Here is a 24,890-nt window from a genome sequence, read left to right as displayed (position 1 = left end):
TAGAAAAAAGAAGTACCTATTGGATCTCAGAAAAAAAGAGAGCAAGCAAATGGAAACACAGGTATGACATCTGCATGTGAGTATTTATTTCATAGAAATACATTTTTGTGTCTGTTCAACAGCAGAGCTTACCAATGTTTACAGTTTTTTAAATAAATCACTTCATGCCTTAAAAGAGGAGAATAATTTAACAGGATAATAAAGGCTAAGGATGAGGCACTCCTACCTGTTTTGTACCCAGAGAAGCTGGGAATCAAACATCCTTTACATGTTGGAAATCAAGCAAATAATAACAGGAGTTGTTGGCTGTATCCTCTGTTGTGAAGGTGATGCTTAGTAAGAACTAAAGCTGTTCTGCTAAGCTGTTAATGCCCATTCATTTACAAAAACCAACGCTTTTAAAAGATGATTCCTACATTTCAGTATTTTAAATATATGCTTTATGTTTCATGAGTAAATTTTTTTTTGTTTTATTTTCTTGGGTGAATTGGAATACCTGTAAGAGGTTTGGACAGTTCACTGAGGAAGTTAACTGATTTTCCGGATTTTTTCAGACTTAGAACGTAAGATGGATTGGAGTGTTCTTTCAGGATTGGCCGTCCAACGTCTCAGCCCCCAGCAGGCCTAAGTGTCTGTGTATTCACTTCTCCACATGGACTTCCTTCTTTCATAACGTGGCTACTCGCACATCAGTAGGGCTATATGTATGAACTTCTACCCACAGAAGTCGGTCCTATGGTTTCCACACTGCGCTTTTATTCCCACTAGATGTAGCTTGCTTCATATTGTTATAAAGACCTCAATTTCTCCAGCCACAGGATGAATACAGCATCTCTTCACTCTGTCGTGCCAGGCTTCCTCATTGCATCCTACAGCAAACTCACATTTCCTTCTCCAAAGCATGTCTACCTGCCTGGTTCTTTCTACCAGTAATCAGCTGGAAATATATCCCAGCCACTAGCACCTTTGATGGGAGAGTTTCCACAAGTCCACGTTCAAAGCTGTGTCATGAGTGGAAGAGTGAGAATTGATTTGGGCTTGTTTCCGAAAGTGTCTTTTGCCACTGAGCCCTCCACCAGTCTCCTCCACATGATATCTGGACTTGGTGGCCAGTAGCAACCAAGTTCAGTGAAGGAGAGAGAGACCCAGTCTAAGGTTTCCTTTTAAGGGAATGTTGTAGGGCTTGGAAATCTTTCAACTAATTAATACTAAGCATTAGTCATTACAATTGCTGCACTTCGTTTATCAGAATTGAAACCATGGTGTTGACCTGCCATGTATAAAACAGCCAACTGTATTACTGCACTTCATGGTGTGTGTGGTTGTGTGCATGTGTATTTATACATACCTGTGTTTAGGAAGACATACGTGCTTGTGAATTTTTCTGCTAGAACAAAGATGGAAGATGCTGGTGTCTGTGTTAAATTGCAGCAGTAGCATTAACATCTGCTGAAAGGCCTGACACTAGAATAAATCAAATCATTTAAAGCCTGCCAAAGATCTCCCCAAAAGAAAAATGCTTGAGACCAGCTAAAGCTGCTTTTGCTGTGGGAGTTAAAACTAGTGCTGTGGGAGTTGTAGATTAGGGGGTCCAGCATGTGGCCCAGGAACCATAGGATGCCTATGAGCAGTTTGAATATGACTTTTGATGGCTGTCTGTATTTCTGTGGACACGGAGGGATTTTAGTTTTGCTGCCTGCAACATGGAAGCAGTGCAGTTTGGACAGCACTAGTGAAGACTTAAAGCAAAGTGTCACAGCCAAGGAGCCACAGCCTTGCACCAGGACCAGCTGCTGCTGGCTGCTGGGGGAGATGGACAGAGTGCAACAGGAAGGCTTGGCTCTCAGGAAGCTTTTGCTGGGCATTTTGTAGGATGAGCCTATGCTGACTGGGGCTGTTTCTCACAAAAAAAATAGTAGTTGTTTCTGTGAATTTGCTGTTAACCTTTTTCCCTGTTTCTGGATCCAGTTTTATGACTTCATGCCAAGCCAGTGGAGGGAGAGGGAGAGAAGGAAAAAAAAAACCCCACCAAAAATCCAACTGCATTTTTCAGTTTGATTCTTTGAAATGTATTCAGCTTTCAGCAATGTGAGAAGTCTCTATGCTGATAAGAAGCTCTTACACGTAAACTGCGGGAGGTGACTTCACTTGAACTGTGCTCATTATCTATATGGGTTCTGATAGCAACCAAACCCCATGTGGTGTACCAGAAATGTGACACGTACATTTTAGTGCCAGGAATAACCAGAAAAAGATTATTTTTTAAAATGAGCTTTCAATCAATCAATCAATGCTTTGATCTCAAGTCATTTTTAGATGAATGAACCTACCAAGAACTTTGATAAACTGGTTGCTCAGACTGCAGGGTGAAGTTAAACTTGATAAACACACCTACATACTTTCCCTGCTGTTTGGTTTGCTTGGTTTGGGGTTTTTTCTGTAAGTTTGCAGGAAAGTTTTATAAGTTACTGCCCTTTCAGGTGTTCGAACAGTGAAGGTAATTTTTTCTTTCCTCCTAGCTGAGAAGTTTGCAAGATACAGCATAGCACAGGTATCCTTATTCTGCGCAAGCTTTTTGGGAACCTGCTGAAGCTGCTGTGTGCAGTGACATTGCGGAATTTCACAGCCTGGCTGTGCATTTGAGGCTTCTCTAACTGTTTTGCTCTTAAGATTTGCTAGATGGAAGGAGCACAGTAGAAAGCCTCATTGGGATTGGTGGGAGGATGACTTTTTATGGTAAGCTGGTTAAATTCCTTGTGGCTGTGCCTGTTGTCAACAGCTTCATAATCAACAAGCAAAAAGCTTACTGTTCCCAGATGTGCTTGACTGTCATCATGATTACTCCGTATTAGGAACTAGTAATGCATCGTAGTTGTTGTTATCTTTTATATGTTTGTATAACAAATAGTTCTGGAGTTCTGTAGAGTTTACATACTGGAACTTGTGTCTGTCAGGAAAATGCATGCGTGCTTTGTGTTAGAAGATTTCTTTACAGTCAGGTAAGTGTTGAGCCTCCCTTCTAGAGGCATCCTTCCCTAAGAACAGCTGTGCTGGACAGGATTGTACTGCTGTGAGGCAGGAACTAGTGCCTTGATGGATGATCTCCCACTGCTGGAGACCCGAGGATGTACTGTGCCTCTGGATCTTCTTTCCTCTTGGGAATAAAGACAGGGGCTCGATGGAGGTGAGGTGAGGGAAAGAGCCACTGCAAATCAGTGGCTGGGTCAGGATGCCTGAGGGCTGGGCTCATCTGCAGTGCTGGGTCCCACTTCTAAGGAATTAGCTTGACCTGCTGGTTTGACTGAACATATGGGGTGGCAGTAAGTCATGTTTGCTCTTATATTTCTCTGTTTCTGTCTCCAAATGTAGTAAGTAATTTTTTAAGTTTTACATTTTAGTAGTGAGGTCGTGTGCCTGTCAATATGTTTAATGTTAAGGATGATTGCTGCGATGTTTGCAAACCACCTATTGTTCTCTTCCCTGGGGAAAGGCAACCCCAAAAGAGGCATAGGCATTTACTTGTGGGGTGCTGCTCACCCATGTGCAGGACCAGGCTCTTCCTCCCCCTCCACCAGCATCACAGGGGCTGTGGTCCACTTGCCTGCAAGCCCAGAGATGGCAGTCGGCAGCACAAGGCCTTGGTAAGGGAGCCGATGTTGCCCCAGTAGCATGTTCCACGATGTCTGTGCTGGTGCCACCAGACTGTGAGGCTTCAGGGTCTCAGTGTGTCAAAGACATGGGAACTCACTGCTTGAAATCTACTGGAAGTTTCCCACTCAAGCACTTAGGAATAAGTCTCTTCCCCTCCTCTGCCCCCCTTCTTTTTTGGGGGGGTTGTTATTTTGAGTGCAGGGTTATGGAAAATACAATACCTGCTTCTCAACTAATACGCTGTGTGGTGCATGAAAGTGCAAGTTTTCAGTCTTTGTTCAGGTGAGCAATTATGATTAGAAAGTCAGCCTGGAGTGTGTTTTCCCAATTTTTTTTTTCCTTCACCTTTTTTCCATGCAGAGCTGAGCAGGTAAAATTCTGCTAATACAAGGTTTTGTTGTATGAGGTAGAAGAAACATGAAAAGGAGACACTGAAGAAATGTTCACCTGTTTTTCTATTGGACTAGTTGGACTAGGTATCGGTTATTACAGTGAAAAAGTGAAGATCGCTAGTAGAAAATTTCACATGACAGAATATCAGAGGTTAATGGGATTTGAATAAAATCATTCGGAATTCTGGTAATTATAACAAGTTCTATTTTACTAAAATATAAGTAGGATGAATTATTAATCAGTTAAGAGCTTCAGCTCCTTTGTAAATGCTCTTTGCACACCAAACTTATGACATGTAAGGCTTCTTTCACAAACATTTTTTACAGAGGAGATGTGTGGCAGTGGCCCAAGTAATAGGATAATATCTTGGGATGAACTGTTTGCTAATTGAATACTTTGAATTTTTTGCCAAATAAATTGTATTGTAGAACAAGGTTTTGAAGCTTTCCCAGCAAGGAGCTTTGCAGGGCAGACCACATGGCAGGAAAAGCTCATGTGCCTTTGTGTAAGAACCACCAAGACCGGCATACTTCACATGCAGTGTGTCTTAGACAAAAAATGTCCACAAGGTATTTTTGCAGCGTTCCTCTACATGCAAGCTGTACAAGACTAATGGAGCACTACGGTTTTACTCTGGGATAAATTACCGGTGTTTGCTATGCAAATCTTATGATTGTAATTAGGTTAGGATTTGGACTGCTGTGTACACTGATCTTTGTTCCCTTCTGCACACGGGAGCTAATTCTAATGCTGCAAAACAACACAGCAAATGTTGAGTGCTGCTCAGCTGATGATTGTTTCTCATGGGCCATCTTGCTCAAAGCGGACATTTTAAAGGGAATGATTTACCTGTGCCTTCACAGGGCACATACATCATACCTCAGGCATCTTGTGGTCCACTGAAGTGTTCAGGTACTGTAAAGTCTCGCTTGAAAGTAGAGGTTGGAGAAAACGCAGGAAGGACTGCCAGATAGGCATCTAGTTATTAGCAAACTGATTTTTAAAAGTGATGTTCTGCCACTGATTGGTTAAGTAGCTGGTGGTATGTTCGAGCTATCACAACAGTGATTGCAGTTCCTAGTATGGCTATGTATAGCTCCTGTTATCTCTGCAGCCGGACTTTGTGTAACCGCAGCCTGTGGCTCCTTGCCCACGCTAATGAGCTCTCCCCGAGGACGGGCTTGTGCCTGTGGGGGTGGCACGGTGCTGCTGTTTTGGAAACTCGAGTTTGTTACCTGTGCTCAAGTCCAGCCTGCCCGAGCCGCCACGGCAGCTTGGCTAACGCTGGGCTCGGGAGCTTGTCGCTGTGCAGCATGGTCGGCCCCAGAGCCATCTGGAGGACAAGGCAAGCTGGCCGCTGAGGCTGCCAGGCTGTAGTCTGCAGCAAAGGAGAGCTGTCACCTAGACCAAGACCTAGACTGGGGAGAAGTGCCAGCACGGTGAGGACAGTACAGGTGAGCCACATTCACAGATCATTCTCCACTCAGGGAACACGACTGTCAGTGTTTTGGTCAGCCCATGTTGTGGGAGTGCCTCCTGCAGCCAGTGGGAGTTATTTTTCCAGTGACCCAAAGAGCAGGAGAAAGCCGTGGCTGCCAACCATGCCTCCCAGTGGCTGGGCAGAACTGGGAGCAGATGTGTTCAGATACAGGGGTACCAGGCTAGGAGTGTACAGGAGATGTCCCCTTCTCTTAGCCCATCCAGCGGTGCTTTGCAAGGACGAGAGCACCTCGTCCGTGTGGTAAGGTGGTGGCTGCATACCTGCAACCTGGTCAGAGTCTGCCCCTGCACCCATGCTGGGCTCTTCTGTTGTGTGCCTCCCCACTGCTGCAGTGGAGTTCAGCAAAATAAAACTCTTACCAGCTACAAGATCTATTAAGCTTGAGTAGTTTTATCTACAGATAGATAAAAAAGGCATTATTTGGAACTTTTTCAGAATCATTGCAAAGACACAGAGAAAGAACAGAGAGGTACCCTCTAGGGGACAATATAGCACTGCTGCTCTAAAGATACACTAAATGACACGGTCTGGTTTTTGACAGCTTGTAACTTCTGTGGATCTTGTTTATTTCTTTTTGTTGCCTACTCATCTAAATCACAGCAGAGCAGAGGAACATGCTTGCACATTATCAAGCATTCCTGTAAACATGACGTTGGATCCGTTAATTTTGTTTGTGTAAATACAATTTAAGAAAGCAGGGAAACTGTAAAAGCATCAAGTGAGGTACTGAAGTGCCTAACAAAAAGCAGAAAAATCTTCTTCACAGAAAGTGATTTTTCTAACCAAGTGTATTTCATTCCTGGTGCTGATATGATAAAGTGTGTGTTGTTTCCATAGCTGGATGCTCCGTATTTCAGAACAAGTTAGAGTGTATTCTGAGGCTGTTGCTGAAAAAATTACATTTTACTTAAGCAGCCAAGTTAAAAGGAGGCATATAATCTGTGTGAGCTTTGCAAACCAGTGCCATGCTGGCACCTATGGTTAATGCATACATTCCTTTGCCAATGGCATCAGTAATTTAGCATTGAAATACAAAAGATCATGACTTGGTCTGTATTTATCTTTGAGGAAGAATGTGAACTTGACAGTTTTGTGCTGTTAGTTTGGGGGGGAAGAAATTACAAAGACCCCCATTCCCCAGAGTAGTCCCTAACATTATATTGACAGCAGTCCACTCCTGTGTTTCTGCTACACCTGGTAATTTTTAGTGTGCAATAAATTCAGAGTCAGGCTACTAACATGCTGGTGTAGGGTCAGAAATACTGTGTAGTGAATGTAATTCTGAGACACCTGTTAAATAAGTCATCTAGTTATCTTCATACACCATGTAATGAAACAGAAAATCCTAGAACAAGCCTTGGGCAGCTCTGGATATTTCAAGGTGCCATGCACCCATTCAGAATCCCAAGCCATACTAGCAAGGTGCTTAAAAGCCACTTCCAGCACTGCAGCTAATTTCATTCAGTGCTAGCTGATGGTTTCATCCTGCCAGTGAGGTGTGCCAGGTGAGGAGCCCTCTCTGAGGCCACGAAACTTGGTGGAATGGTCGGCACCCGTTCGGATGCAAATCAGTGCCTGATTTTGGAGGAATGCCTTCCCAGCACCCACACTACCTGAGTGAGTAGTTTCAGACCTTATATCTGGGATCTGGAGGACTGATGGGGGTCTGGTAATGGGGCACTAGCGCTGAATTTGGAGGCCAGTTCACGGAGACCCTTTTTTCCCTTTCCAGCCTTCCTGTGAGCTGCCCACCCTGGGGCCTCTGCGGTGGGCATTGCCCCAGGGCAGCTGGAAGGTTTGCTCAGGAGTGATGAATCACAGAGGCATGGCATAGGTTGATAAGGTCGTGTACTTTATGATTAGATACATCCTCCCTCTAACAGTGGTTCTTTGTCTCTATTATGCTTTTGGTAATGTTTTTCGGCAGTTTGCATACGACAACTCTCCAAGCAGGAGCTGTTCGACTTGAGACAAAGTCACTATTATTCTAGGTAAGCTCAGGAAACACTTAAAATTTTGTTGCCCCCAGAAGACACAGATCATTGGGAATTCACTTAAAAGTCAGTTTAAGTTAAATCACCAAGAAAATATTTTTTTTTCTTGCCGTCTAGCTGTAAAGGACTTCCAGGTACAAGAAAAATCTGCTTTGCAGCTGTGGTTTTTATTTTTTGTGCATTTTAAGTGATGGCTGTAGAGTGGCGTGTCCTTTGTCCATAGTGCTAGCAAAAAAAAAATAATGTATTTCAACTGTTCATAGTGCAGGTGTACAGTCTGCAAGCCATGGCAAAACTTCTACATGGTCCCCAAATTATAGAAAAATATGGACTACTGCAGTGCCCGCAGCCTGACCAACGTGTAAGTGTACCTCCTCAGTTAGGGTTGGTGGGGTATCCCAAAGAACTCAGCAGGAACACGTTAGGCCTATTTGTGGAGATTTTGGACTAAGCTCTTGAGGCGTGTAATTTAGTCAAGTGCCTACTTGTGTTTACAAACTGAAACCTTTTTGAGCTGCCCTGAATCTGGCATTTGTGGTGCTGCTGTCCTTTCTCAAACACCATCTCTGATGTCCCTCCAGGTGGTGTCACCTGAGCCCTTACGCTTCTCTTGACCTTTCTTTGGCTATGAGCCCGTCTGTGGTGAAGCCTCATCTCTCCTGCCCCAGTCTATGCTACAGCATCCCATGGCTCTCTTGGACTCTCTTGGCCGTTCTGGCTCCTGTCCTCTGCTTCTTATTGTCACTTGCTGAATAGACTTGCTCAGCAGAGTTTTCAGAAGTAAAACAAAAAGAGGTAGTCATGGATGACCAATATCAGCTTTTCCTTTTAACTCAGTTGTAAAGCGTTGCTGGCTCACTGGTTTGGTTTCTACTGTCTATAAAAAGGTTTTGTGCAAGAAGTCCCCTTTTTCCCATCGCCCTGTGTGACACCAGTGCTGGGATGACCTTCTGCTGGAGAGTCTCATTGCTCAGTTGTTTCGCTGTTCCGTAAGGGTTTCCCTGACAACCAGTTTGAGCTACGCTGAACCAAAAATATCTTGCTGTGCTGGGGGAGAGTCAGTTTGCAGACACGCATTTCTCCTTAACGACTTCTTTGGATGGTTCGTGTGTTCAGCCTGCAGATGTCATTATAGTGAACATGTGGCATACCCCTTTTGCTTACTTCCACAGGCAGCACAGTCTATGAGGGGGTTGCCCTTGCGTGATTATCAACTGAGTTGTAACTGTAAGACCCGTCATACTAATTTTTCGTGGTACACCAAGGGTCTCGTCTTCTGAGAATGGTCTGTGCAGGCTCACAAAGTCACAGTAATCTTTCTTGTACTCCCTGGATCTCTGCAAAAATTACCTTGGTTATTACTAGCAACTTTGCCCTTCTCATTTCTGTATAAATATATGCACCTTGATTTATAGGTGTGCGTGTTGTGGGCTCCATTTTTGCTGCCATCCTAGTCTTCAAAGGCACAGTTTGCGACACCTTCAAATGAACATGCGTATAAATATTTGGAGGTCAGGACCCGCCAATTTGCACAGGAGGGAATCCACAAACTGGAGGTGTTATTTCAAACTTAGTTCAGTTTTGGCTTGCAGATTATCTTTTCACTACCTAATGTGGAACAGTGGTGTGAAGAAAAGCACTGGTAATTCAAGACGTGTTCTCAAGGTGACAACATTAAAGAGACTTAAATTGGAGAGCGGTACATCCTTCTTAGTAACAGGTTCCCTTTTCTGGATTTGTAGGGTGTGAAGATTGCGGTAAAAGCCTTATAGGAGAATGCAGACTCCACGGACCACTCATCAAGGCTAAAGATAGGGTTATTCCTAGCCGAGCCCGTCTCACCCTACCTCATTACCTCACTTTGCGAGTGTTGGAGCTGCGAGCTGGAAACCAGCAGAGTAAGTATTTTGGCTCCTTTTCACACATTTGAGGAAGAGGAGGCAAAAGTACTAATACTAGCTTCTTTTCATCAATAACTCAAGACATAATCGTTGGGTATTAGCAGTATGAAGACTACTTTTATTGTCAGCTGAGCACAGCTAAAGCTCACATTCAGCTACCATTTTTTATGACTGATTTCTAGTAACTTTGATGCACAGACTGATGGCAGAATATTAGCCAGAGGTGGTATGGCATTTAGCTGTGAGCAGTTAGCTCTGTTCAGTCAATACAAGTTTAATGAATGTTGAATTTGTGTCTAACAGTAACAGCCATGCACTATTACATACTTTTTTCTTTTCCCCAAGCATGCAAATCAGGAAACTCAGAAGAACACAGGGGGTTAATTTACCTTCTGCAGCATCTTCAGTTCATATTATAGAAAGACTGTTAGTTACCTTCTGAGAGCAGGGCAATTTGAATGCCCAGACTTGAACAAGGGAATGAGATCTTCAGTGTGCAAATTTTTGACAGCTACCTGTGTAAAATTAGTCCTGCCTAGATTGCATTTCAGAAAGAAAATGACAAGATTCCTGTTTTGTTATGCCATTGGTATTAGGTAGGAGAATAACTAGAATGATTAAGATAGCTAATGCTGTGTTTTTATAGGATCTCCCCACTCATATGTGGAGAGAACAACCTCGTAAATTATGCCAACAAGCAGAGCACTATGATAACATCAGCTTGTAGGTTGAAGAGTATCAACACATTTGTGTTGCATACTCAGTTTAATATCCTGTCATGTACTTTAGGCATTTCTGTATTCAACGTAATACCCATTTTTAAAAAAAATGTCTATACATATTTATATCCATTTTAGATTCTTTCCATTAGAATTATTTATGTGGGTTATTTGTCTAGAAGAACTATTCATGGGTTCTGAACTATTGTGTTTAGCTCCATTTTCACAACTGTAAATATACACTAAATAGTGATGTCTATATTAATATTAGACTGGTCTTTTTTTATTCACAGTCCTTGGAGTATTTGCAAAGAAAGTAATACAGAAGAGAACACAGTTTGGTCCTTATGTCGGTCAACTGTCTACAAAACTGACCCGCTATGATGAGAGCAGGCTAGTCCTGCAGGTAAAAACCCAGTGACTTACTATGAAGTGCATATGTATCTTTAACAGTTCGTATGCATTTATGTATTTTAACCAGTCAATTTGACGTCTGATCTAGTTAATCAATTGTACATCTGATCTGTATGCATGGACGTAAATCACATTACTAGACAGCACAGCATAACCTGACGTACCAAAATGTTCCCGTATATTGTGTTTTCTAGAATTTTGCTTTCCTGTTTTCTAGTTTTACCACTTACGGGGTGATTTACTCTCAATAAACTTTTCACAGAGCATAGACACTGGAAGTATCCAAGGATAGTATTGTCTTCCCAGATGAGACAAAAGGATTTGTGCTTAACACCATGCCACTGGGAGGGTTAAGTTTGTGCGCTGAGTTAGCAATAGTGACAGAAATATACACTAAGGCACCTGCTTAGTAGGGAGGAACAGTGCCAGGGATGGGGAAGCACTTTTAATGATGTGATCATGTATAAACCTTGACACACAGTGCTCTAACTCAGTTCATTTAGTCAGATTGTTATTTGGGGCTGGTACCATCCCTTGCTGTATGCGCATCTGGGCTGTGACATTATTGTTTGTATTTTATTGAGCACAAATGCTGGCCTCTCAGGACTAGCCTAGCTTAAACATAATGTACATGCACATCCTTTCCCACAGGAATTCCTTGGGAGCAATAGTTGATCATAATCCTCTAGGCTCCAGTCTTTGCATTTTGCGGCACAGGGCCATGCCCGGGCACACCTCTGTCATACGCAAGTCCGTGGTCAAGCCACAGCCTCCATCAGGACTTCCAACAGGTCCCAGTTCTTCCAGAGCCTGCATTTCTTATCAGGCCTTCTCACCTCCCAGGAGAGAGGGACCACCAGCAGCTGTCATGTGACATGCTTTATGTTTTCATTTGAGCTTTGTGCAGAAGCTTGGGACTGAAAAATACTGTGTGATGTGGAGGAAGGCATAGATACAGACACTTCTGTAACTTCCTTTGAGAGCAAAAGTAATAGCTTCAGTAATCGCTGTAAACTTCATTTGCTCGTGGAAGTCATGTGAGTGATCTGCTAGGAAAGCAACGCTGTCCTTCTGTGGGATTTTCATGCCATATTGACACCAGAGAGGATTTGTTCTTCTCCATAACTAAATTTCTTCTCTCTTTTTATGAGACACTTTAGTTCTCACAAATGCAGAAAACTTACTTCTCTAACAAGCTTGTGAGCATGGATGAGCTAAGCACCCAGTTCCTTCCTCTTCACCAAGCCATTGTAAACCACACCCTATCCTCTATCAGTCAGCCCCGTTTGCTTAAAGGTATACAATGATAAAAGCACAGCTCTAACAGATGAATGGACTGTTTCTTCAGGAGACTGGAGTCCCAGTTTTCCTACATGACGGCAGTAGCTGCCTTGACTTCTCCCTAGCAGCGTTCCGAGTATGTGACCAAACTTGTCCTACAGGCAGGTGTTTTCATTGGAAACATGACAAAGTTAGATAAAATAGTTCCCAGAAGCAATGGAAACACAACCTTTTTTTCCAGTTAATTGCTCAGTTACATGCTTAGTAGAACAGATACATGCTGTACTGACGTCTGTTGTACAGCTTCAGCTGCCCATGTTCAAGACTATATTGCAGAAAAGCAACTGTCTTGTATGAGGTTGGGAGTGTTTGCCTCATAGAGGCATTCTCTTGGAAAGGAGTGTAGGAAGAATGAAGTAAAGCAAAAAGGAAGAGATCTTTTGGCACAAATCTTCATCTGTATTTACTTTTTGCATTGTTAAGGGGAAAAAGAGAAGACAATTAAAATGCCATTGTATTGTATGTTACCTCTCTGATCTTATTACACAAGTTATACAATTGTTCCATGCAAGAGGTAGTGTTAATACAGCACTAAAGTTTGAGATTATCAAGTACTCAGGAAGTACATTAAGGCATAAAGCTTATCTTTCTACCTGCCTGCACTTAGTTCTTATAATATTATCTTTATATAACATAAAAATGATGAAATATAAACTGGAAATACATACAAAGGCCCACAGTTATTTTAGTAGCTGTTTGACAGGTATTCATTCGTACTTTCTTTTGCACTTGGTATTCTTTAAGAGTGATCTATTTCAAAACAACCACGATTTCAAAGGGGGTGTGACCAAGACAGGGTAAGTAACTGATAGCCATGATTCCAAGTTAAAGAAGACTAGCGTGCGTCTATAGAGGACTTGGTTTTATCATGTTCTTTCTCCTGTCCTCCCCCTTTGTTTCAGGTATTGAAAGATGGAGGGAAGTACTTTCTGGACACTCCCAATGAAGACTGTGGAAACTGGATGATGTTTGTCCGGCTAGCCCGGAACCAAGAAGAACAGACCCTTGTGGCTTATCAGCACTGTGGAGAAGTCTACTTCACAACTGTTAAGGTAGTTAAATCCACATTGCTTCACCTAAAATCCAAATGGAAATTCATAGGCAAAAATTCTGAAAGGCTAACCCTCTTTTACAGATGAAAGGTTGAATATATTCTGCCAACTAGATCTTTATTACATACCACCTTTTATATCACTTAATCCGTAATAAAGCAAACAGCGTACGGGGGTTTCCAGTAAAAGGTGATGCATACCTGCTGTTGTGGGTAGTGAAGAAACTGAGCAGGGGGAAACAGAAATACCATTCATGATGGGGTTGTTTAAACCTGAATGTTGCAAAGTTCTTCAGTTCCAGATAGGCATGTGGTGAGATTATCTAGCATTGTTACATTCAAAACTACTTCATCCTGGAAAGAATGAACACATTCCTTTCGTTTATTACAATTTTGGACATGCATTGTATTCTGAGTGTGTTACCAGGTGCTTAGGAATAGGGTGCTAAGCAGAATCTTTTCAAACTATTTTCTGGGCTCATTGTCTGAAGACTTGACTGCAGAACTTAAAATACCGCAATGTTGCCATGAAATTAGCAGTTTATGTTAGAGATTCTGGACTGCATCTTCATTGGAGGAGAGAGAACAAAGTACTCTCTATTTATGAATGACACTGGAACATACAGTTTCGGGGTTTTTTGCTTTGGCCACTTTCTCAGGCAAAATTTGCTGTAATCACTTTTTTGTACACTTAGGAAACTGAAATTTTTATGTTGAACATTCATTGTTTAACGTTTTAATATTTAAGTTAATGCTTGTATATCATTGTGAGCAACATTACAAATTAAAAAAAAAAGAGAGAATATTTAGTCAAAAGAAGTTACTGTGGGATTAAAATCCAGCATTTCAGTTTAGTTTCCAGGATTGGCATATGTTTCTGTGGTATGTGTGTTTCTCTACCTTTACATGAGAAAAATATTTATCACACAGTGATGATGTGAGAGTAAGTTACTAGTGATAACACTTAACAGCTTCCAAGTCTTTATAACAGTATAAAGTATTTCTTTTGGATTAATATTAAGATATTTATTTTAAAAAAAACAAAATCAACATAAAATAGCATATGCTAATCTGAGTCATTGTTTAGGCTGCGTTTGAGATTCCGATGCAGTCCATACCATTTGAGATTTCAGTTTGATCTTAAATGCATGCTGCACTTGTGAAACTGAGAGGATTAATACTACTGTATTTGGTAAGCATGAACAAATGCTTTTCTAAGAAGTTGTAGTTACGGACTGGTAACTCACAATTTCCAGTACAATTTAAATACTATTGAACTAGTAGAACTCTGCTCATTGGAACAAATGGAGAGTTGCATTCTATATATTGACATGAAGAGTATTTTAGGATTAGGAATGTGTCTTGGAACCTTTACTGTGCTGTGTATCATAGGGAGTTACTTGGGCTTTATTTTTCCAAAGTCCTAGTATTGTTTGTGGTACTGTGGCATCCTGCAGGTTTTGTTCTGCTCAGTGGAAGTGGTAGCCTTTTGCTACACTTAGGCATGCCCTGCATGAGGCTGCTTTAGGGCTGGTTGTGAAAATATTTTCTCAAGTTATTTTGAATATAGTCTGTTAATTTGGGAATAGAAGGATTGGCTTCTTTACTCAGTTTTTACAAAGAGATGGGATTTCAGTGACATGAAACTGCAGCTACAAAAGCATACATGTGAGTGGTATACTAACAGCACCATTGGCGTACTTGCTGATCTAATGACTGCAGTCCTAGAAATAAATGCTTTAAAAAATTATAGAATTGTGAGGGGATAAAAGTGATCCATGGTTGCTGTCTGTCTGATCACAGGAGTTTCACGTGGGTGCTACCATAGCTTTCTCTTAAGTGTTTTTGAGACAGTTCTCAGACTCTGAGACACAATAAATGACAACTAGTAATGGATTTGGATACTGGTGTTTAATCTCAGTTTTACTGTTACCTTACTTGATTATTTCACACACTGATGCACTTGCTCTCCCTCCAAAGTCACATGGATGACTGGGTCTCAGCTTCCTACAGAGGAGATTGCCACTGGTCCAGGAATGCTGGGCAGAAAGTCATGACAGTATCATGCTGTGCAGCTGTTTCTGGGTACCAGTTTCAGGTGTCACTGGCCAAGGTCCCAGTGCATCCCCAGGCATTTGTCCCTGCAAAGCTCCCTGAGGCTTGGTTTTCTCCATCTAAATAGACTATATGCAGGAGCACGATGCCTGATCAGCCTCCTAGTTAGTGGCTCTGCCTCATGTCCTTTATTGAGTGGAGAATTCAGCACATTTAGGCCAGGTGTTATCAAAACATACAACGAACCCACACTGGTTGTAGTTAGCAAGCAGGCTTGTGCTTGGGAGTTCAGAAGTTCAGTTTTCAACATTATACATGCTGTTACCCGTCATCTGTCAGCATTCACAATCTGAGTTGACTTTCACCTACTATGCTTATCTAACACCAATGTTATAAAATAAGTGCATTTTAAGATGTCACATTTTGTGGAATAAGACTCAGATGCAGTCCTTCCAGGCTAGCTGGTTCTTTTCAGTGGCACAAGTTTAGCTTATTTAAAATAAAACTACAGGTACAGTGCAGATTGGCTCTACCCCTGTTGCAACAATGCTGAATTTAAGAAAATTGTGTACAGGGCCAGGGAGTCATGTAAATCATGATCCCAAAGTTAGTTTTCTCCTTTGCTTTTAAATAACTAATACAACTTTAGCCAGTGAGTGTAATCAGTGCTGTCTTCTTCTATTTACTGTATTATTGACTGAAAGTATTTGTCAGAGGAGGTTATAGTCAGTCTAAGGAAAGATTTGGGCAGGCATGGCTGGACGGGAAACACTAGATTATGGGCTCCCTTAGTCCTGTGTGGGCAGGCTTCAGTGAAAGGAGGGCAGAGGTGCAGTAAAACACATGTATAGTGAGTCTGGCACATCAGAGTCAGTGCATGGAAACACACAAATTTGACTTGCAGCCCACATAGTGATCAGCTCTGCACCCACGCGCAGTGGGTACTACGACACAACCATGCGACTCGTCCAGGAGGCATCCAAGCTGTTGTGCTTTCACGATGCATTTTTCCTTTGCCTGTACCCTGTAGTTAAGTGTTGTGTTCACTGGGCTTTGAGACATCAAGGAATGGGCATGGGGTGTTGCCTGGAAGGACTGCTGGATGTCTGGACCTCACAGACAACACATCTCACTGAACAAAGGTCATGAGGGCCGAGGCACCCCTCCTGTTACTGCCCCCCCCCCCCCCCCCCCCAATCTCTGTATATGGCATTTCTGCTTTTAGAAACCGTGAAAGTGTCAAACCCTAGCGGATAGTAACGCTCAAAAAGTGCTTGGATCTCAGAACAATGTTACCAATAATTTGAGCTGATTCAAAGAGTACAGCTTGGGTAAGGACAATAAATTGCGCACCCCTACCCCTCCAACCCGCAGTATTGTTTGGTACAGGAAAACTGGCACAAGTAAACGTGCTGATTTCTTCCATTCACAGCCAATTGAACCCCACACAGAACTGAAAGTGTGGTATGCTGCCGATTATGCCAAATTTATGGAAGCTTCTGCGGTCTTCATTAAAGAAGAATCTGATGTCTATCCTTTGCCTCCCGTAGGAGTAAGTACCCTTAATCTGCATTCAAGCCATCACAGGACAGTAAATTACAGTTTATTTTCACGCTTTCTCAAACAGAGTGGACATAGCCTCACCATGCTCTCCAGAGCAAGCTAGCCCAAGAGCCAGGGGAAGTAAGGACATGTTATGAGAAGCTTACATAAAATGTAGAGGCAGCTAAGGAAGCACATGGCCGTGTATTAATTGGAAGTACATTTCATCAGTGACTGGGTTTGTTGGGGTTTTTTTATTTTTCATTGGAATTTTTAGAATGTCAATATTTAAAGAGAATCCAACAGAAGCAAGTAGAGCTCTTATTTCCACAGAAATAATACTTCCCAATAATGTGTTGCTTGCCAGAAAAATGTTTTAATGCCTCTAAGTCAGGATAGGTTTGAGATCCCCAAGCCTAAGGTGTTTGTTATTAAGTTTAAGAAAGTCTAATGCCAAATGTCAAGCTAAGCGAGGAACACTGTCCTGGAGGCATTAACTATTGCTGCCTGGTAAAGCATGGATTTGGCCCAAAATATAGGGAAGTCCTGTATGGCTAAAATACATTTGTGTTCAGAAACCCACCCAATTTTTGTACTGTTGCAATAGCAGATAAATTGTGTCAGTCTAAGGATAAGATACAAATTGCAACTGCTTCTATGAGCAATTCCATAACAGGAACAAATGTAGAGACTTTGGAATTCAGTAAGCACAAATAAACAAAGGTGAACAACTCGGAACTGTTACAGTAAACGCTAAACAAAACCATGGAAATCAGTATTCAGCCAGCCATTTTTTCCCCTTTGAGTTTGTAGATTTCTAGAGAGAATCCACTTCAAACTGAACGGCTGTGTGGTAGTACGTTGAAGTAAATATCAAAGGACAATCACAGGTCTTGGGAAAGCCCAGAAGATGCAGGGTCAGTGAGAAGAAAATTACGTTTCCTTAGCATGGCTAACAAGAAGGACCTGTTTCTTTTTTTATTGCAGAAGGAGCCCGTAGACCCTTGGATATGCTCCAGCTGTAGAAGCACTTTTGCAACTTTTGCTCTGCTGGAATCTCACCAGTGCATCCTTAAAGACCGAGTCGTTACCACCAAGTTCAGACCACAAAATAAATTGGGACCTGTAAAAGCAAAAAGCAAAGTTAAAGGGAAACTGAGGGGAACAGCATTAGGCAAAAGCATTGCTCAGTGCTTTGGGACCATTTCCTGTTCCTCTGCTGCAAAGCTTGGCTGTGCCAGCTCGGGAAGCACTTGTGATGCTCTTGTGAGGTTTATACCTAAATGGAGAAACAGCCGGTCTTCACTGTTGAAGGGAAGAGAAGTGAAGCAGCCAGACAGTTACCCGTGCCGACTCTGTGGGAAGATATTCGATTCCATTGACAAGCTCACAGTCCACAGTTACGTGCACAAAGGGGAGCGTCCCTACAAGTGTTCACAGCACGGATGCGCAAAAGCCTTCATTTCCAAATATAAACTGCTCAGGTACAGCTCTGAAGGCATTCCTTATCTGATGGGGGTGTGGGGAAAAAAATAAGGACATCTTTTTCCTCTGGGGCGTCCTAGTGACAGTTATTCTCTGAATTCTAGTTTTTATTATTCCTGTTTTGGTGGAATTGGAGAAAATTAGTCTTTCTCAATTGCAGTGACTACTCAAAAAGATTATGTTGAGCAGTTTTAACCTAATCTATGCTTTATGATTAACACCTTCCCCCCGAAAAAAAAAAGTTAAGCTTATACTAATAATCTGTGAACTTTTGAAAATGCCTTCCTCCAGTGTTGTCAAGTCTTGAAGCTGCAGGAGTAAATGTACTAGAGTAAATGTAAATACCAATACATTTTTTGTTGTTTTTGTCTTAGGCATTCAGCCACTCATTCTCCACAGAAATCTCACCAGTGTGGCTACTGTGAGAAGACCTTTCACAGGAAAGACCATCTAAAGAACCACCTTCAGACTCATGACCCTAACAAGATGGCCTTCAAGTGTGAAGACTGTGGCAAGAAGTACAACACCAAGCTAGGCTATAAGAGACACTTGGCTCTGCATGCAGCCACCAGTGGGGACCTTACCTGTAGGGTATGTGCCCAGGAGTTTGGTGGTACTGAAGTTTTGTTGGAACACCTCAAAAGCCATGCAGGGAAGCCAGCTGGCAACACAAAGGAAAAGAAACATAAGTGTGACCACTGTGAGCGTCACTTCTATACCCGTAAAGATGTGCGACGTCACATGGTAGTTCACACAGGCTGCAAAGACTTTCTGTGCCAGTTTTGTGCCCAGAGGTTTGGGCGGAAGGACCACTTGACCCGCCATACTAGGAAGACTCATTCACAAGAACTGCTGAAAAGCAGGTTGCAGAATGGTGATTCAGTGGGTCTCCTTGACCAGCTTTTTCCATTCAGACTGAAGGAAGATGCCAGCACACTGCCCCCTTTTCCTGAAGGGGTCTCTGTGCAGAATGGGATTTTGAATAGTTCAGAATCAGAGGAATACAACTGTTCACATCTCCATTCCCAGCCGAGCTTACAAACCGCTCTTCCTCTTGAAACTTCTCACTTGCAAAGGATGGGCTGTGCAGACGGCCTTCCAGCTGTCCATCCCGCACCATGCTCAGCAGCCATTCCTGCCAACCTGAACCTTCAGCAGCCTAATAAATATGACATTAGTTCTACCTCATTTGCAGCAGGATCCCTCAAGAATCTGCCAATAAAAGTGGATGTTAAAGGTTACAATGTGCATCTTGAGGACCTGCCGTTACCAGAACCTCAGTCTCTCCACAAAATCAGTCTGGAAGAAGCTTCCTCAGGGCCTGCAGGGGATACTAACAAGTATCCAGTGCACAAGGAGACAGAAGCAGCAGCTGAAACTACGAGCCTGCCTTTCATGGATCTAACTCATGTGATGAGTTTCTGGCAGCTCCCACCAGGTGACAACCAGAACACTACTGGGGACATCACGATGACATTTGGTCCAGAGGAACCATCACACAGGCTGAATGGCCTTGGCCAACAGCAAGGTCTTCAGCTAGCAGCTGGTGGGATGGCCATAAACCATCTGCATCATCTTCCTCGTTCCTTTCCATCCACTACCAATTCTGTAACGTTGCCTCATTTTCACCATGCCTTCAAATAACTGTCACTGTGGTTTGGCTGGGCTTTTTTTTCGAGACTGTTCTTTTTAAATGTGTTAGGATGGGGTGGTGTGGTTTGGTTTGGTTTTGAAGAAAAACTGCCCCAAACATTTTCAAAGCATGTTATGAACATGGTAGTTATATTCAGGATGTTAATAAATAAGAAGCTCTATTTTTCATACTACTATTAGGTTTTTAGCATATGAAAATAGGAGAACTAACATACTTCCCTCAACGCCCTCTATATTTTTGTTTCTACCTTTTCATGCAAACAACTGAATAAATACCTGCAATGACAGCAAAGCATCATAACAGGCACAATGAAACTGTGGCTGCTGCAGTAGGAGAAATAGGATTAGGATAAATGGGAAGAAGGGGGAAATCACAGGAAAATCATTTTAATGAGCCATAAATCACAGCAGATTTATACACGTAACAAACAATTTATCAACATCACATAGATTTCTGTTAAGCGCTTAATTACTGAACTTGATGAATCTTTAATTTAAATCAGAATCATTCCAAGAGTAAATCTTCCCTCCTTTTTTCACTTTTTTTAAATGAAGAAGATAACTGTTGTGATTATGTTTAACTAGATTTTGTTTTCTGAAGTGCAACTGAGCTGTGTGCATCTCCTGCATTTTTTTTTCTAGGGCTGGAAATAACTACCACTTCTGCATGACTGTGTAAGAACTGATGTCTTGTATACGTGCAGCTTTCAGAATGGGAAGTGAGTTGTCTCAAAGGTTAGAGCAAAACATTAGTTTTCACTTACAACTGGATCTGGCAAGGTATCAGACACTGGTCTGTCTCTTTCTCTCTCATGAAACACTGAAGCATTTGGTTAAATTTAAGCACTTGTTACCCCACTGGGCTAAGGCTTAATTGATTTAACACTCAATAAAAAATAATGCTTCCTACCTAAGGGGCCTTTATTCACGTTTTGTTGATAAAAATGGCCTTTGTTTAGTCTGGGAAATTATCATTAGTCATAGCCATCTGAAATGTGGATTCCTTCACAGAAAGCCAACCCTGGCCCAGGGGAGCCTGTGACCAAGTGACACCTCTGTGGTGCCAGGGGCAGGTCCATGTATAGAAGGGCTGCAGGGGTGCGTTGACACTGGGCCCCTGTTTACAACCAGGTTATGAACCTGCCTCACAAGTGTTGCCTGAAATTAGTGGGTGTGATAACAGCTGAGGCCATTTTAATCATAGGGCTTTTGCTCAGTAGCATTGGGACAGCTACAGCTGGACTTCCAGCCTTAGTTTCTTCCAAACCAGAACCATGTGGACTTTTGTTTGTTTCCTGGGGTAAATTGTCCATGTACATTTCCAGTTGATGATGTGTTGGTGTGACAGTCCTATCATCTGATGCGTGAACTAGCAGAAACTGCAAAAATCACATCTCCCAGCAGATGACATTTTAAAAAAAAACCCAACAAACCAAACTGTTCACGATTTACTTTCTTGCCTAACCCATAGTTACAAAAAAAAAAATAATCCTGGTTTCAGTGGATGATGCAGTTACTGATGGATTCCGTTGCAGCTAAAAGAGACACAGGATTTCTCAATCTGAGTAGATTCTCAAACCCTGAGAGCTACTCTTCCATTAAATCCAAAGAGAGTTAATAGTATTTAATGATCATTACAAATACAGCATGAAGCAAATGTGTTCTCTTCCCCCCCATTAATTCACAGGAATATTTCCCAACAGCTTCAAATAAAAAATATTTTTAAATGATTGCTGGTTTGCTGTTAATGAACTACAATGACATTGTACAACTACAGTGATGCAAATATTCTTACAAGTTTATCAGTACTTGGATTAAGGAAAGGTTGTTGTATTACAGTTCATGCGAGAATATGTTCTTCAGATACACTGTTGGAGGGGTATTTTTTGTTATGAAAATTTTTGGCATAAGGCAAACCAGAAGGAAGTTTAAGATCATTCTTGTAATGATAACAGGAGGAGGAAGAGTGGTGCTGCACAGCCATGCCCAGTTAGCAGCTGTTACAGGTAGGCTCATATTTTCATCTGGACTTAGAAAGGTGTGTGTATATTCACTTACTGCATTGTTTTCCTTGTTCCTGCAAATTGTATTCACTTGGCTTCATTTAAGCTTATGTACTTGTAAGAAAAAAACCAAACAAACCAACCCAGAAATTTTGTAGTACTGCCTGATCGTATACTGTTAATAGACATTTTTTTATTTTGGTTTGTGCTTCTATAAAACATGTAACTAATTACTGAAATACATTGAATTAAAACAGAGATGTTAAGAAGAAAACGTTTTGCAAACACTGAGCTAGACTGACACGTGTTCTTTCAGCTGCTCAACTGTAGCAGGGTGCCTGAGCTCTGAGCTGCCAAGAGCGGTGCTGCTGCCTGACCTCAGCCTGTTCTGAAACATGGAAAGATGCATTGATAAGAGATGCTTACCATATGTAACTACAAGTTAAAGACCAAGCCTCATTCAAGTAAAAAGAAAATAACCACCTTTGATATTAAAATGCTTTAAAAAAAAATCACACAATGATTGTGTCAAAAAGTAAAGCAGAAGCAAACCTTAGATACGTAATATTGCAGCTTTAACTCTTAGTCCATTCAGATTTCTTTTTGCAGATTCTTGACATCATCAGTATAGAGGAAGCTGATGATATCCCACCACAAAGGCAGGCAGGTTATTTCAAAAGGTTCTGTTCGCAGAAAAAATGTTTTGTTTTAAAAGTCTTACAACTCAGGGGGTACATCCAAGTCATCTAATAAAAGTAGGTCTGGACTTTCTCATAGGTTTGTTAGGGGGACTTCTGTGAGCATTTTTGAGAGGCCAGCAGTAGCTGAGGCTCGAGAATGATTTGTTTCTGTGCAAACAAATTCTTTGGGCTCAGCAGACCTGCCTGGTGTGGGCCCGAATACTGCATTGCTGAAAGAGCAGTAGTTTCCGTTTCGTGGGGCTAATATCATAGGCAAGGCAGTGCTAAAGGAGGGGTGCGGGAACAGAGCAGGTCCTCGCCAGCTCTCCCTGGGCTCACCTGTGTGTCTGAGAGGATGGGGCTGCACCAGGCAGGCACGTGTGACTTCAGGCAGTGACAGTGGAGAAGGCAGCAAGAGCTGCAGGACATCTGTCCGGTGGCACTGCCTTTGGCTCATGCACCGGTGTGGGGAGAGGTGGCTCCGCACACGCCGGGGTGCAGCGGAGGAGGAATGCAGCCCAACCAGTAGCCGGTCCTCCCTCCTCTCTGGTACAAATGGGAGAAGAAGGTGCAAGGGCAGAGAGCTGGCAGGGGGAAGGCAGCTGCTACGCCATGCTAAGAGATGGAACGGAAGGATCTGGGAGATCTCAGTCCTTTTTACCTCACATCCTAATAGAGATAAAAATACTTTTTAATCTGAATCTGCTTGAAAATCTGTAGAAGCAGAGCAATACGTGGCTGCTAAACAACAGAATTACTATAATCAAATGATACCATAAAATAGTGAAACTTGTAAAACATTTGGTCTCATACAAAAAAATAAAAGGAAGCCATGTAAACCTGCTGAAATAACGTTAAGGAGCTAAAATTAGACTACATGGAACCAAAAGACTGCATCCTTCATGTAAACATAAATATTTCTAGTGCTCAGTTCCAGTCCCCTATAGGAACCACATTAATTTCTTTTTTCCTTCAGTTTTTACCAGCTGTTCCTGTTGGGATGCTCCATTTTCTTAACCAATGAATTGCTGTTAATTCCAGGGAGTTTTTCACAGGCTGAAATAGGGTGGTAAGTTCCATGTATTAATAATTGATCCATTTCCTGCTAGCAGAATTTTTAAGTACTGTTCTTCAATACACTGTTCCTGCCCCTATAATTACATTTTATGTAAGCTACTGGAAAGTGAGCTGTGAAATCAAACACTTCTGCACACAGACAGAAAATAACCAGGGAGGCAGGAGCAACAACAAAAATACAGTAAAACTTGCTCTAACTTTTGAGGATTTGCTTGTAAAAGAAAGCAACTGTGGTAACATTGCACAGAATAGTTTGGCATGAGATTCCCCCCGCTCTTCTTTCTGGATTGAAAAAAAGGCTAAGCAGCACTGCTTTAATATATTTGGGCTAATTTCCCAGCTGTTTCTGAGTCTAGCTCTAGGAGTTACACTTCCTTCAGTGTAATTCTTTCTGTATTTATCTAATCACTATTAGCTAGAGCCTACGTAGTGTTTCATTAAACTCTGTAAGGTCTGGTATTTATTACTGCTGTGTCCAACTACTTTCCATCTTCATTTACTTTATAAATATTTAATAGGCAAGAAAATTCCTATGGATTTTAATTGAAAGCCTTATTGGAAATTTTTGGGCTAAAAAGACCCAACATGTTGAAACACTGGAGTTTATGCAAGGTGATCCAAGGCTGGTAATAGTCAGGTGGCCAAAAAATAAGAAGGGATGTGCCTCCAGAACATTTCTGTCTTACCAATCAATCTCTAAAAGCAATTGAAGTTTTTAAATGTGAGAATGAGATTTGGGTTTAGTTATTCTGAACTTGAAGCGCTTTGAAACTGATGCACAGCACACATGGCCATTTATCACTTATCAATCACTGTCATTTATCATTTATTGCTTACTGGAAGATTCTATTAAATATATACATGAAATTCCAAAATGTTAATTTGTCTTGTTCAATATATCACAGCAAAGCGGGGGGGGGGGGGGGGATGGGGGACAGGGGACGGGGAGCCGTAAGCCACAAAAGAAATTAATTTGCTTATTATTGCATGTGGTAGCTGTAGCACTTCAGGTGGAAGAGGTGCTGGAAAACTGGGTTGCTTAATGTCTTCCATAATGCATCAGAAGAAAACCTTAACACATCCTTGCCAACCAGCCACTCTACCTTCTGTTGCGGATTTGTGGCCTGAAAGCAGCAAGAAGCTATATAGCCATATACTTGTTATTTGTATAGAAACAGCTTTTGTATTTCACTCCATTTTATCTGAGAAGATTAAACCTTGATCCCTGGGAAGGTGATGGAGAAGCTCATCCTGGAAACCACTTCCAGACACATTAAGAATAAGAACATTTATTTGCACCGCTCAAAGCCAGTTTCTCACGTCTGCTTTCTCAGCTAGAAAGCACAGTTGGGCAGCACTGAAACTGATCTCTCACTAGCCCAAAGTACTCTGCAAATCACCTGGCAGAGCTCAAGTTTTAGCGAAAATGC

General features: G+C 42.0%; 1 protein-coding gene across 8 annotated transcripts in view; it reads left to right on the top strand.

The window, feature by feature from the left end:
• Positions 1 to 24,335, top strand: part of PLAGL1 (PLAG1 like zinc finger 1) — a 50,440-nt gene extending 26,105 nt beyond the window's left edge. For 6 of the 8 annotated variants that reach the window (XM_055810649.1, XM_055810652.1, XM_055810648.1 and 3 more), the window contains 6 exons: positions 9,282 to 9,437; positions 10,453 to 10,565; positions 12,817 to 12,966; positions 16,453 to 16,572; positions 17,550 to 18,046; positions 18,422 to 24,335. In XM_055810649.1, the coding sequence (XP_055666624.1) occupies positions 9,282 to 9,437; positions 10,453 to 10,565; positions 12,817 to 12,966; positions 16,453 to 16,572; positions 17,550 to 18,046; positions 18,422 to 19,691 (2,306 nt within the window). In that variant the 3' untranslated portion in view covers positions 19,692 to 24,335. Of the gene's footprint in view, positions 1 to 5,297; positions 5,499 to 9,281; positions 9,438 to 10,452; positions 10,566 to 12,816; positions 12,967 to 16,452; positions 16,573 to 17,549; positions 18,047 to 18,421 lie in introns of those variants that run through there. The other 2 variants (XM_055810654.1, XM_055810655.1) reach the window with 2 other exon arrangements.
• Positions 24,336 to 24,890: the final 555 nt, after the last annotated feature.

The sequence above is a fragment of the Falco peregrinus genome, chromosome 7 (assembly GCF_023634155.1).
Source record: "Falco peregrinus isolate bFalPer1 chromosome 7, bFalPer1.pri, whole genome shotgun sequence".
NCBI classification, from domain to species: domain Eukaryota; kingdom Metazoa; phylum Chordata; class Aves; order Falconiformes; family Falconidae; genus Falco; species Falco peregrinus.
This window is presented reverse-complemented; position numbering and strand designations above follow the sequence as displayed.